At 53.9% G+C, this 12,500-nt stretch overlaps 1 protein-coding gene across 1 annotated transcript in view; it reads right to left on the bottom strand.

Moving 5' to 3' along the window:
- cacna1ab (calcium channel, voltage-dependent, P/Q type, alpha 1A subunit, b) overlaps positions 1–12,500 on the bottom strand; it is a 135,614-nt gene that overhangs the window by 55,797 nt on the left and 67,317 nt on the right. The window contains exons 13-23 of the mRNA XM_061230582.1: positions 11,855–11,967; positions 11,482–11,613; positions 10,977–11,049; positions 10,282–10,399; positions 9,041–9,108; positions 7,632–7,738; positions 6,759–6,891; positions 4,270–4,889; positions 3,036–3,409; positions 1,683–1,812; positions 333–462 (exon numbers count right to left, since the gene is read on the bottom strand). Coding sequence (XP_061086566.1) covers positions 333–462; positions 1,683–1,812; positions 3,036–3,409; positions 4,270–4,889; positions 6,759–6,891; positions 7,632–7,738; positions 9,041–9,108; positions 10,282–10,399; positions 10,977–11,049; positions 11,482–11,613; positions 11,855–11,967 — 1,998 coding nt within the window. The remainder of the gene's footprint in view (positions 1–332; positions 463–1,682; positions 1,813–3,035; positions 3,410–4,269; positions 4,890–6,758; positions 6,892–7,631; positions 7,739–9,040; positions 9,109–10,281; positions 10,400–10,976; positions 11,050–11,481; positions 11,614–11,854; positions 11,968–12,500) is intronic.

The following is a 12,500-nucleotide window of genomic DNA, read 5'->3' as shown; positions in this document are numbered from 1 at the left end:
TTGGAACAAACGGTCGAATTCGTCGAAACGAATCCGATCGCTAGTAAGCACAGGCAAAGGCTGGTAGCAGGTTACCGCGACAACGCTCCCTGATGACATAACCCTGGAATTCAAAAAGAACACTGTTGCCCTCTCGGCTAGAGGCGATTTTCGTCTTTAGCCGACCGGTAACGCGTTCGTCCGACGAATATTCCGACGAGTGAGAGGGCCGTCGGGTTCAAATCGCGGACGACATCGCTGTCGTTACGTGCGCAGGGTCACCGCCTGAGCACAGGCTGGCATTGGACGCGGAGCGTGACAGACAGATGGAGGGAGGGCTGTGATTGGCTCACGTTGTTGCGGGGGGAGTTTGGTTGCACCGGGTCCTCGGCGGCCAGGGCGATGCTGCTCATGCCGATGACCAGCAGGATGCACATCTCAAAGTAGCGCAGCGTCACGATGTAATGGCACAGCCTCCGGAACCTGCGCCAAGCCGCAAACACAGTCACACACACACCCTGTGCCAAACACAGTCACACACACACCCTCGCCAAACACAGTCACACCCTGCGCCAAACACAGTCACACCCTGCTCCAAACACAGTCACACACACACCCTCGCCAAACACAGTCACACCCTGCGCCAAACACAGTCACACACACACCCTGCGCCAAACACAGTCACACACACACTCGGTGTCAAATGCCGACCCCAAACACAGTTACACACACACCCTGCGCCAAACACAGTCACACACACACTCTGTGCCAAATGCCGACCCCAAACACAGTTACATACACACTCTGTGCCAAACGCCGACCCCCAAACAGTTACACACACACCCTGTGCCAAACGCCGACCCCAAACACAGTTACACACACCCTGTGCCAAATGATGACCCCAAACACAGTTACACACACACCCTGTGCCAAACGCCGACCCCAAACACAGTAACACACACCCTGTGCCACCCGCCAACTCCAAACACACACACTCACGGGTTGGTGGTGGACAGGATGAACACACACACACACTCACACACACACACACACACACTCACAAACACACACACACACACACACACTCACACACACACACACACACACTCACACACACACACTCACGGGTTGGTGGTGGACAGGACGAACACACACACACACACACACACACACACACACACTCACACACACTCGCACACACACTCACACACACACACACACACACACACTCACACACACACACACACACACTCACACACACACACACACACACACACACACACACTCACGGGTTGGTGGTGGACAGGATGAACACACACACACACACTCACACACACACACACACACACTCACGGGTTGGTGGTGGACAGGATGAACACATACACACACACTCACACACACTCACACACACACTCACACACACACACACACACACACTCACACACACTCACACACATACACACACACACATACATACACACTCACACACACACACACTCACACACACACACACTCACACACACACACACACACACACACACACACACACACACACTCACGGGTTGGTGGTGGACAGGATGAACACACACACACACACACACACACTCACACACACACACACACACACACACTCACGGGTTGGTGGTGGACAGGATGAACACACACACACACACTCACACACACACACACACACACACACTCACGGGTTGGTGGTGGACAGGATGAACATGGAGCTGAACGGGGGCATGGGCTTGGTCTCGCCGCCCTTCTCATCGTCGTCTGGCTCCTCCTTCTTCTCCTCATCCTTCTGCTCTGTGTTTGCATTCTTATTCACTGCAGGGAGGAGGGAGAGAGACATTAACATTACACTGAGAGAGAGAGGGAGAGAGTCATTAACACTGCACTGAGAGAGAGAGAGAGAGAGTGAGAGACATTAACACTGCACTGAGAGAGAGAGAGAGAGAGAGACATTAACACTGCACTGAGAGAGAGAGAGACATTAACACTGCACTGAGAGAGAGAGGGAGAGAGACATTAACACTGCACTGAGAGAGAGACACACACATTAACACTGCACTGAGAGAGAGGGAGAGGGAGAGAGTGAGAGAAAGGGGGAGAGAGGAGAGAGAGAGGAGGGACAGAGAGAGAGGGGAGAGGAAGAGAGAAAGCATTCATATAACATAACATAACATGATGAGAACAGGCCTCCTGCCACTAAAGTGTATCGACCGAGATATTCTACTTATTTGTTATATTATTTTAAATACAATGTCATGCGTCGAACCAGCATTGGGAAAACAAATGTGCCAATGCCGATAAAGCATATTGAAAGAACACAGGAGGAGAGAAAGATAGAGGAGATGAGGAAACAAAGATTAAAGAGAGAGAGAAAGGATAAGAAAGAGGGAAACTGAAAGGAGGGAAAGAGAGAGGGAGCGCACAGCAGGACAGATACAATCGGAGAGGTGAGGTGAGAAGGAGTGAGATTAATTACTGCACGCTATTGATCGGGCTGACACCGTTAACCAGCGCGGTCTACTGTACAGATCATCAGAATGCCAACTGCCATTTAGTGAGCCTCGCTGTGGGAAAAAAGGTCTTAACACGTGTGCTCGTCTGTTAATAGAAAATAGAACAAATAACAGACAGAAAATATTAGCTTGTTTTAAGTTACTGCTTGCTTGACAAGTGAAAATTCCAACCCCAACTTAAAAATATTGCCAATCAGCCAATGAGACTAATTTCATAAGTTTGTCTTACTTAGCAAATAAATAAATAAATAGATATAAGATTTTGAATTTAAATGAACGGCTAAAATACTTGGGATTGACTTATGTTTTGGGTTTTGCAGTATAGCCGGCTGCTTCCTGACTTAAGACCTTGAAGGTTGTCGCTTCAAGACCCGGTGTAGCCGCAATAACATGAGTACAGCAGTTGGGCACTCGAGCAAGGCCCTTAAGCCTGCTCCTGGAGGGGCGGGGGTGGGGGGGGGGGGGGGGGTCGGCCTGGTGTAAATCAACGTCAGTCCACTGTGACGCAAAGAGCAGCATCCTCACCCTGCAGGACGGCGTTGGTCGAGGGGTACATGGGGGGCATGTCCACGGCGGTGTGCTCGGGCCGGGGGCCGGCGGTCTTGCTGGGGGTGGGGGCGCAGACGGGGTTGGTGAGGATGAAGCTGCTCCCGGGGGCCCTCTGCCCCGGGGCGTGGCTGAGGGCGTTGCGGGCGTTGCGGGCGTTGCGGGCCTCCTCGGCGGCCAGCGCGGGGCTCAGGCGGGGCGGCGTGGCCAGCGCGGGGCTCAGGCGGGGCGGCGTGGCCAGCTGGCTGTTCTTCACGTTGTCCAGGGCCTCGCTGCGTTCGCTGTCCTGCCGAGGGACCATCTGCTGGATGGGCCTGGAGGTGGAGAGGGCGGGGCCGTCACCCCCAACCTCGCTGTGGGGGGCGCAGAGCCAGGGATAGAGAGGGAGAGAGGGAGGGAGAGAGAGAGAGAGAGAGAGAGAGAGAGAGGGGGGGAGAGAGAGAGAGAGAGGGAGAGGGACAGAGAGAGAGAGAGAGAGCAGAACAGAGAGAGGGAGAGAGAGAGAGAGAGAGGGACACAGAGAGAGGGAGAGAGAGCAGAACAGAGAGGGAGAGAGAGAGAGAGAGAGCGAGGGACAGAGAGAGAGAGAGGGGGAGAGAGAGAGAGAGAGGGAGAGGGACAGAGAGAGAGAGAGAGAGCAGAACAGAGAGAGGGAGAGAGAGAGAGAGAGAGGGACACAGAGAGAGGGAGAGAGAGCAGAACAGAGAGAGAGCGAGGGACAGAGAGAGAGAGAGAGACAGAGCGAGGGACAGAGAGAGAGAGAGGGAGAGAGAGAGAGAGAGACAGAGCGAGGGACAGAGAGCGAGAGAGAGAGAGAGAGGGACAGAGCGAGGGACAGAGAGAGAGAGAGAGAGAGAGAGAGAGGGACACAGAGAGAGCAGCACAGAGACACAGAGAAAGAAAATAGACCAGAAGGAGACAGACAGAGAGAGAGAGTGGGACAGAGAGAGAGAGAGAAAGACAGAGACAGAAAGCAGGACAGAAAGAGACAGAGAAAGAGAGAGTGGCACAGGAAAAAGGACAGCACAATGGTCAGTGGAATGGACACTAGTGGGAGACAAATAGTTATAGGACACACACAGACACACACACACACACACACACAGACACACACACAGACACACAGACACACACACACACACAGACACAGACACACACACACACACACACACACACACACACACACACAGACGTGGCGGTTCCTCTGACTCACGTCCTGCCTCGGTGCGGTCGCACCCGCTCCCTGTCCTTCCTCCCTTCGCCGTCGTAGGCGGGCGGGGCGCCGTGGCGATGCCGTCTCTGCCGCCGGTCCGATCCGTCCACGCAGTCGGAGTCCCCGCCCCCGTCGGGCCGTCCCCGCCCCCGGCGCGCGGCCCCTCCCTCCTCGTGGTCCGGGGCGCTGCGGTGCGGTCGGGGTCGCCGGTGTTCGGGCCGCGCCCCCTCCCGGCGCGGGGACGCTCCGTGCCCGTCCCGGTCGGGCCCGGGCGGGGTCCGGTGCTGGCGCCGTGGCGCCGGGGGGTCCGCGGGCCGCTCCTCGGGGCTCTCCGGGGTGAGGGACTGCTGGCTCAGGGTCAAGTGGCCCAAGTCCTGCTCCTTCCTGACCCTGCGGGCCGGCCCCGAATCCGCGGTGCCGCCCCCGCCCCCGCCCCCGGCCCTCTGGCGGCACCGCGCCTGCTTCCGCAGGAACTCCTCGGCCCGCTGCTGGCCGAGCCGCTGCTCCGGCGGGGGCCTCTCGCTGGGCCGGGCCTTGTTGGTGTTGTTGTTGCGGTTCTCCTGCGGGTCCACCACCAGGGGCCGGTCCAGGTGCGTCTTCATGTGCCGCGGGTACGAGACCTGGTTGCGTTCGGCAGGGGTGTCAACATTCAGTGAAGTTTATTAAAGGATAGCCCCTTGAGATGAAACCATCTCGTTTTCGAGGGGGGTCCAATATCAGACATACAGCATAATACCATAGGCACAATCACATACAACATACAAACATCTGAGAAACAGGACAAGAACCTAAGTTGATTTCCCTCACTCCCAATCCCCACACTTAATAAAATAGTTATTTCACTGTATCCCTGCCTCCGAAAGCTTACATTACAAGCTTACAAAGTCTGCCTGACTAAATTAACCTCAGAGGATGATGCAGAAGCCTACCTCCCACTGCAAAGAGGGAGAGATGGCCCAGAGCAGACATCATCGGAAAAAACATCCTGTGACCATGTGTGGGGAGGCTCAGAAAGCCTGCTGGGACTTGTGAACAGCTGCTTACTAAGATAAGGTAAAGGGTGCTGTTCTTGCCCCAATAAGGGCTTGGTCTCCCAGCCAGAGCTCAGTGGCTCCAGGAGTGGACCTACAATTCAACCCTCCCAGCACAGACTCAGGTGAAGGCCTTGACCTGACTCATACGCAGCTGGCTCGAAGAAGGGTCGGGCCCACCTGTGTCTGAGAGGGTGGTGAGTGACCGGTGTGTGCGGGGCATACGCAAGGATGGCAAGAGTTTGGCTCATCGGGGTCCCCCAAAATGTCGAAATCCTGGGCAGCTTCATTAGAAAATCATCAGGTGACCGTAAACCTGTTCAGGCCAGAGACAAGTCGGGTAACTGACCCAAAGCCCAAACAGAGACAGAGAGGGATCTGGGAGGACCCTTGGGCCACCCAGTTAGGAGAGACTGCCCAGTGTTTTCTACGTACCCTTGGAGTGCCCTGGAAACCTGAGGAAAACAACCGAGGACCACTGCAAGAGGTACTGGGGGCCCTGACCCCCATCAAGCTTGTGCAGTCATCTCAGGAGGAGAAGAGACCGCGGGACCTGAACACTGCTCTGGGGAAAGAGGTGATGCACCCCCTGTCTAAGCACACCCTCACCACATCTGAGGAAGCCGCAGAAGACCCGCCCTTGGACGAAAGCTTGTCTGGTGTTCTCTGAATTTCCTCAAGCACAGTCCAGCCTTAGGAAACGGTCTGGCGGGAACTGCACAACTTCAGGACCCGATCTTAAGCCATAAGTTCCCCATAAATTATCCCACGGCAAGAATAGATTAATCGATTGAGCGACTGGGCCCAGGAAGGTTCATCAGAACTTGGGATCTAACAAAGGGATGCTAGCAGGTGCCCCTGACCCCGCAGGCAAGAGAGAAAAGAGCCTTTTCTGCACAGATGGAGCACTCCACCACCGGGTTCCTGGGGCTCCTACCTCCCTCCACAGGTTGATGGATGAGGTCCGAAGGCCCCATCCTGAGTATGCCGCAGTGTATCTGGATGATATTCCAATCCATAGTAAAACCTGGAGGGCTCATCTATTCCATCTACAAGCAGTCGTGAGGAAGCCTCAATTGAGAAAGGCAACGTGGCCACGGCCACGACCCCAGGGCAGGTGAGAACTTTTTGGGGGTTTGATCGGATACTGACGACAATTAATTCCGAACTTTGCTTCGGTAGCAGCCCCCTTGAATGAGCTGACCTGGAAGAACCGGTCCAACCAAGTGGAATGGACGGAAAAAGCAGAGGAGCCGCTTGCAGAGAGTCAAACACCCAGCGACGTCCATCAGCGGTAAGTTGCTCCCTCATGAAAATTATTATGCATTTGTGGAAAACTAGAGTTTGACAGAGAAACTAAGGTAGTACGTGTTTGGAAGAAAAATTGTCCCGGTCACCCTTTTGTTCCCTTTCCCCTCAGTGTACCTATAGGGCATATCCCCCCCACCTCCCCCTCACCTTCCAGTTGTCCTCGTTGTCCAGCTCGTTGTATAGCGCCTCCCTGCTGGTCATCATGTGCTGGCGGCGCATCTCGCTAGTGCGCTGCTCCCACACCGACTTGGGCCCCTTCTGGTTCTTCTGCTGCTCCTTACTGCAGGAGGTGCATGGGGAGGTGCAGGGGAGGGCAGGAGGTGCAGCGGGGCGGGCAGGGATGGCCAGGAGGAGGGGGGGGGGGGGGTGAGGAGATATAGGGTGAGTGTGTCAGGAGTAAAGAGAGGAAGGAGGGGAAAATGGAAAAAAGATACTGCAGGCGGAAACCTGAATGTGACCTTTAGAGGGACAAGGCCTGACTCTCGAGGACTCCCTGGTCTTCATTTGCCTTTGAATCCCTCCATGAGGTCAACTCAGAAGGCACAGAACAAGGCTCAGTCTGTAAGTGCCAATACACCTACCCTACCAATACACAGGTAGCCTACCAATACATGGGTACTGGTGAATCCTGAAAGCCTGTAGCTGCAGTCGCTCCGTAGCGGTGGTTTCCCCATGGAAAACACTGCTAATTATGTGCCTCCAGTACAGCAGCACGCCAGTGTAGGCTTCCCCTCAGCTCAGTACGGTGCCTGACAGGAAAGCTAGCGTGTGGCCAGAGAGAGAGTGAGAGAGAGAGAGAGAGAGAGAGAGAGAGGGAGAAAGAGAGAGAGGGAGAGAAGGAGAGAGGGAGAGAGAGAGCGAGCGAGAGAGAGAGGGAGAGAGGGAGAGAGAGAGAGGGGGGGAGAGAGGGAGGAGAGAGAGAGGGAGAGAGAGCAAGCGAGAGAGAGAGAGAGGGAGAGAGAGAGAGGAGGCAGGCTGGCGGGGGAGTGACGGAGAGGCGGATGGGAAGGAGGGACTCACGCGGCGATGGAGAGGTTGGCAGCAGAGAGGGGGCTGACATCCGCCACCTCCTTGGCCTTCTGCAGAGCCATCTTCTGGGTGGTGGCCTCCTCCTCCTCCTGCTCGTCCTGACGGAGAGACAAGCAGAGGATCGCCGCTCACGCACTGCATCGTGGGGCGAGGGCAGAAACCCCCGAGCCGGGGCAGACAGGGACACACAGCCGGGGCAGACAGGGACACACAGCCGGGGCAGATAGGGACACACAGCCGGGGCAGATAGGGACACACAGCCGGGGCAGATAGGGACACACAGCCGGGGCAGACAGGGACACACAGCCGGGGCAGACAGGGACACACAGCCGGGGCAGACAGAGAGACACAGCCGGGGCAGATAGGGACACACAGCCGGGGCAGATAGGGAAACACAGCCGGGGCAGATAGGGACACACAGCCAGGGCAGACAGGGACACACAGCCGGGGCAGACAGAGAGACACAGCCGGGGCAGACAGGGACACACAGCCGGGGTCAAGAGCGAGGGCTGGGTACAGCGGCTAGCAGCGACCTGAACCTGAATGTTCCACACAAATAAAGTGACAGTGGAGCTACATTTCTGTTCTTCAAGGATCAAATTTCCCAAATGTACCCTGAAAGTACAGTGCTGTTCTCGCTGTGTACGAATGAGTACGACTTCCAAGGAAAAAGTGTAGAGATTAGTTATATATCGGTGGCAGTTTTAGGCACCTATAGGGTACTGACCCAGCGACAAGGATCTGGACCTTTTTAGTCACTTTTCGTACCTTTATTTCTGAGGGTGTAGGGTCCAGGTACAGTGGTTAACAAGACAGTGGCCTGTATTCAACTAACATTCATCCTTAAGTATAGGTCCTTCATTTTTTCCCAAACAAACATAGCTGAGTGAGTTTTTATATTGTGCTCTTTACATTAAAGTGTCCCAGGTCACGGAACAGTTACAATTGTAAAAAATATATCAATATTAATCAATATATTACACATTAAATTCAGAAATATATTAAATATTAATAAAACAAATAATTATAAAAATACTGTTTAATTCGTTTTTAGAAATAGACTGCTAACTAACTGAATTAATTTAGGAAATTGCTGAATTGGACTTGCTAAAACACATTGATACACAGTAAAATCTCCAGCGCTAAATCAGCTCATTCAGATTACATATGGTCCTGCTCTGCTCTACTCTGCTAAGAGTTGAACTAACAACTAGATATTTCCTAAGTTTAAGAAAGAACACTTCAATTTAACTGCAAATTCAAAATTGTAATTCAAGGATGAACATTCCCTGGATCCAGGCCAATATCCAAGAATTCCCTGGAATGGCCGATGTGGGAACAGCAGGACATCCTGGAATCCCGGCACGGCCAGTGGGACTTGCCCGTTCGATGAGTCATACCTTGGTCAGCTCCTGTGCGTTCGCCAGGTTGTCCACGGCGATGGCCAAGAACACGTTGAGCAAGGTGTCTGAGGTGAGAGCGTTAAAGAAAACAAAAACAGACTGTCCCCAAAAAAGAAAATGGCCGCTCGTTTGGGAAAGAGGCCAGGAACATGGTGTACAGACAGGGCAGGCAAGGTTGACGACAGACGTCACTGTTTCCACTGGCACTTTCGCCTCCACTTCACTCATGAGGGGGAGAGGAGGAGAGAGGGGAGGAGAGGAGAGGAGAGAGGAGGAGGAGAGGAGGAGAGGGGAGAGGAGGAGAGGAGAGAGGAGAGAGGAGGAGGAGAGGAGGAGAGGGGAGAGGAGGAGAGGAGAGGAGAGAGGGGAGAGGAGAGAGGAGGAGAGAGGGAGAGGGGAGAGGAGAGAGGAGGAGGAGAGGAAAGAGGGGAGAGGAGAGAGGAGGAGAGAGGGGAGAGGAGGAGAGAGGGGAGGAGAGAGGAGGAGAGAGGGAGAGGGGAGAGGAGAGAGGAGGAGGAGAGGAGAGAGGGGAGAGGAGAGAGGAGGAGAGAGAGGAGGAGAGAGGAAGAGAGAGGGAGAGGGAGAGAGGCTGTTCCTAGCCAGACCACATGTCCCAGTAGCCCCACCCACAAGGCCACCCCAAGCTGGAACCTCCCTGAGCAGGAGGCTAAAGATGGTAAAGGAGAAAGATGCTTCTCCCAGTTCTCAGCTCATATTGCACGAGCATGCGTATTTACACAGGTCTACTGCTCCTGCCCGAGAAAAGCCAGAGATAGCGTTCAATTTCAAGACACTGCACACGTGCGATGGTGAACAACTGTGAGATAAATAGCTTTTGTCACCCGAATAAACCTTCCACTTTATACCCAACAATCTAGGTCACAGGCGTCAAACTCCAGGCCTGGAGGGCCACATTGTCTGGTGGTTTTTGGGGTGTTTCTGGGCACCCCTGGTTCATTCAAGTCATCGATTGGTTAAAGTGTCCACACGCCTTGTTCTCAAGGCCTTAACTGGCAGCTGATTGAAGGGAAACCACAAAAATTTGCCGACACTGCGGCCCCACTGCGGGAATTCAGTTTGACGCCCCTGCTCTGGGTCATCCAAATGACAAGCGCAAATCCAAGATGTCAGCAGCTCGTCCTCCCAAAGGAACCCATGGTAAAAACAGCACTGAGGTCCGCATGAGCAGACGCAGGCAGTCTAGCCTCCTCGCCCGGGCCTCTCTCTGAGGAGGATACAGTTGCCGAAGAGGGTGAGGACGATGAAGAAGATGGAGAAGACCATGCCTTTGTTCACTCCTCCCTGGGACTTGATGCCATCGTACATCACCACGTTCCAGTCCTCTCCCGTCAGGATCTGAGCGACGCGAAACACGGGAGGGAGTCAGACCGGAACGTCGCATTTTCAGAGGTATCAGATACAAATACTAATGAGGATCAGTCCAGCCGGGACCTCCACGGACAGGAGACTTATCAGAGCAAAATGCAGTTTGCAAAACACAGGTGCGCATTACTATAGGGAGGATTAAGAAACACTTTCAAACAATCAGCCACAGGACAGCATTTGCAAAATGCTAAACTACCCTGCTGTAAAATACAGCTATGCCACCAAGCTAATCATAACATGGTCTAGCAGGGTATGAGCTGGTCAACCAGCATGGCCAGTTTGGTCATAAAGCTGGTCTAGCTGGATATGAGCTGGTCAACCAGCATGGCCAGTTTGGTCATAAAGCTGGTCTAGTTGGGTATGAGCTGGTCAACCAGCTTGTGTTGGCCACACTATGTCAAGCTGAGAGCTGGTCTGAACTGGTCGACCAGAAAATGTTTCAACTTCCAAAAAAAACAAGCCATAAGAAAAGACAGGCTCATACGACACACTGCTATTTCAGAATCTCTCCCCTTTCTCCTCTCCCGCCTTCCCCCTCCCTTCTTACCTGGAACACAGTCATTATTGCTGCTGGAAAGGTATCGAAGTTGGTGGAGGGAGTGCCGGTTTCGAAGTTGAACCTGGGAGAGAGACAGACACATTCCGTCAGGGGGAGATGTGGCACGAGGTCACTATTGGAGCAGGTTGCAGCAGGTCTGACTGGAACATTATGGGATGTCACGGTACTGTGCAGAGGCAGAGACGGCTCCTTCTGAAGGGCCAGAGGGTCGGGGCGCAAGAGTTTCACAGGCCAGGGCAGAAAAATGAACAGGAATCTGTTTTTGTTGTCTCGTACAGGCAGTACCATTGGGCCATACTTAACGGAACAATGCATATTATGCTTCATTGTGCTGGAAAAAAAACATTGCACATTACATCGTATTAGTGTATCTTGTATTGGACTACATGCATAGGCTATGTTCTTTGTAATGTGTCTTGAACATGCACACAATGGCACAAGTAACAGTTTCCCACGGCAACAACAAATTAGGTAAGTCGGTTTAGATACTGACTGGCCCCCAAAAAGCTGCATGCCCAACAGGGCGAAGACCACGATGAAGAGGAAGAGGAGGAAGAGCAGACTGATGATGGACTTCATGGAGCTGAGCAGCGAGACCACCAGGTTCCGCAGGGACGACCAGTACCTGCACGGACACGGAACACGGAACGTGGAACACAGAACACGGAGCGCTGTGTGTCTCAACATTCCGTTTAAGAACACGGGGGACGCCAGTCCCAGAGAGAGAGAGAGAGAGAGAGATAGAATAGGGAAGGGGGGGAGGGTGTGCATCACACACACACACACACGCTGACAAGGGCAGTGTGTGTTTGGGCACACGGCAGGGCGGAGCAGGGCAAAGTAAACGTCGCATAATGCAGACTCACTTGGTGACTTTGAAGATCCTCAATAACCTGAGAGCTCGTAAGACACTGATTCCAAAGGAGGTTCCTGGCTTCACCACGGCCCAGATCACCTCGAATATGCTGCCCACGATGACCTGCGGAGAAAAACACACGGCACACATGCAGGTGATATCTAGGCAGGGCTAACATGGCTAACGCAGGGCTAACAGAGCTACCGCATGGCTAACAGGGCTAACGCAGGGCTAACATGACTACTGCAGGGCTAACAGGGCAAACGCAGGGCTAACAGGGCTAACGCAGGGCTAGCAGGGCTAACAGGGCTAACGCAGGGCTAACATGACTAACGCAGGGCTAACAGGGCTAACGCAGGGCTAACAGGGCTAACGCAGGGCTAACGCAGGGCTAACAGAGCTACCGCATGGCTAACAGGGCTAACGCAGGGCTAACATGACTACTGCAGGGCTAACAGGGCTAATGCAGGGCTAACAGGGCTAACGCAGGGCTAACAGGGCAAACGCAGGGCTAACAGGGCAAACGCAGGGCTAACAGGGCTAACGCAGGGCTAACAGGGCTAACGCAGGGCTAACAGGGCTAACGCAGGGCAAACGCAGGGCTAACATGACTAACGCAGGGCTAACAGGGCTAACGCAGGGCAAACGCAGGGCTA

This window comes from Conger conger, chromosome 2 (genome assembly GCF_963514075.1).
Source record: "Conger conger chromosome 2, fConCon1.1, whole genome shotgun sequence".
Lineage (NCBI taxonomy): Eukaryota > Metazoa > Chordata > Actinopteri > Anguilliformes > Congridae > Conger > Conger conger.
The sequence above is the reverse complement of the archived record's forward strand: the minus strand, read 5'-3'. Positions and strand labels throughout refer to the sequence as shown.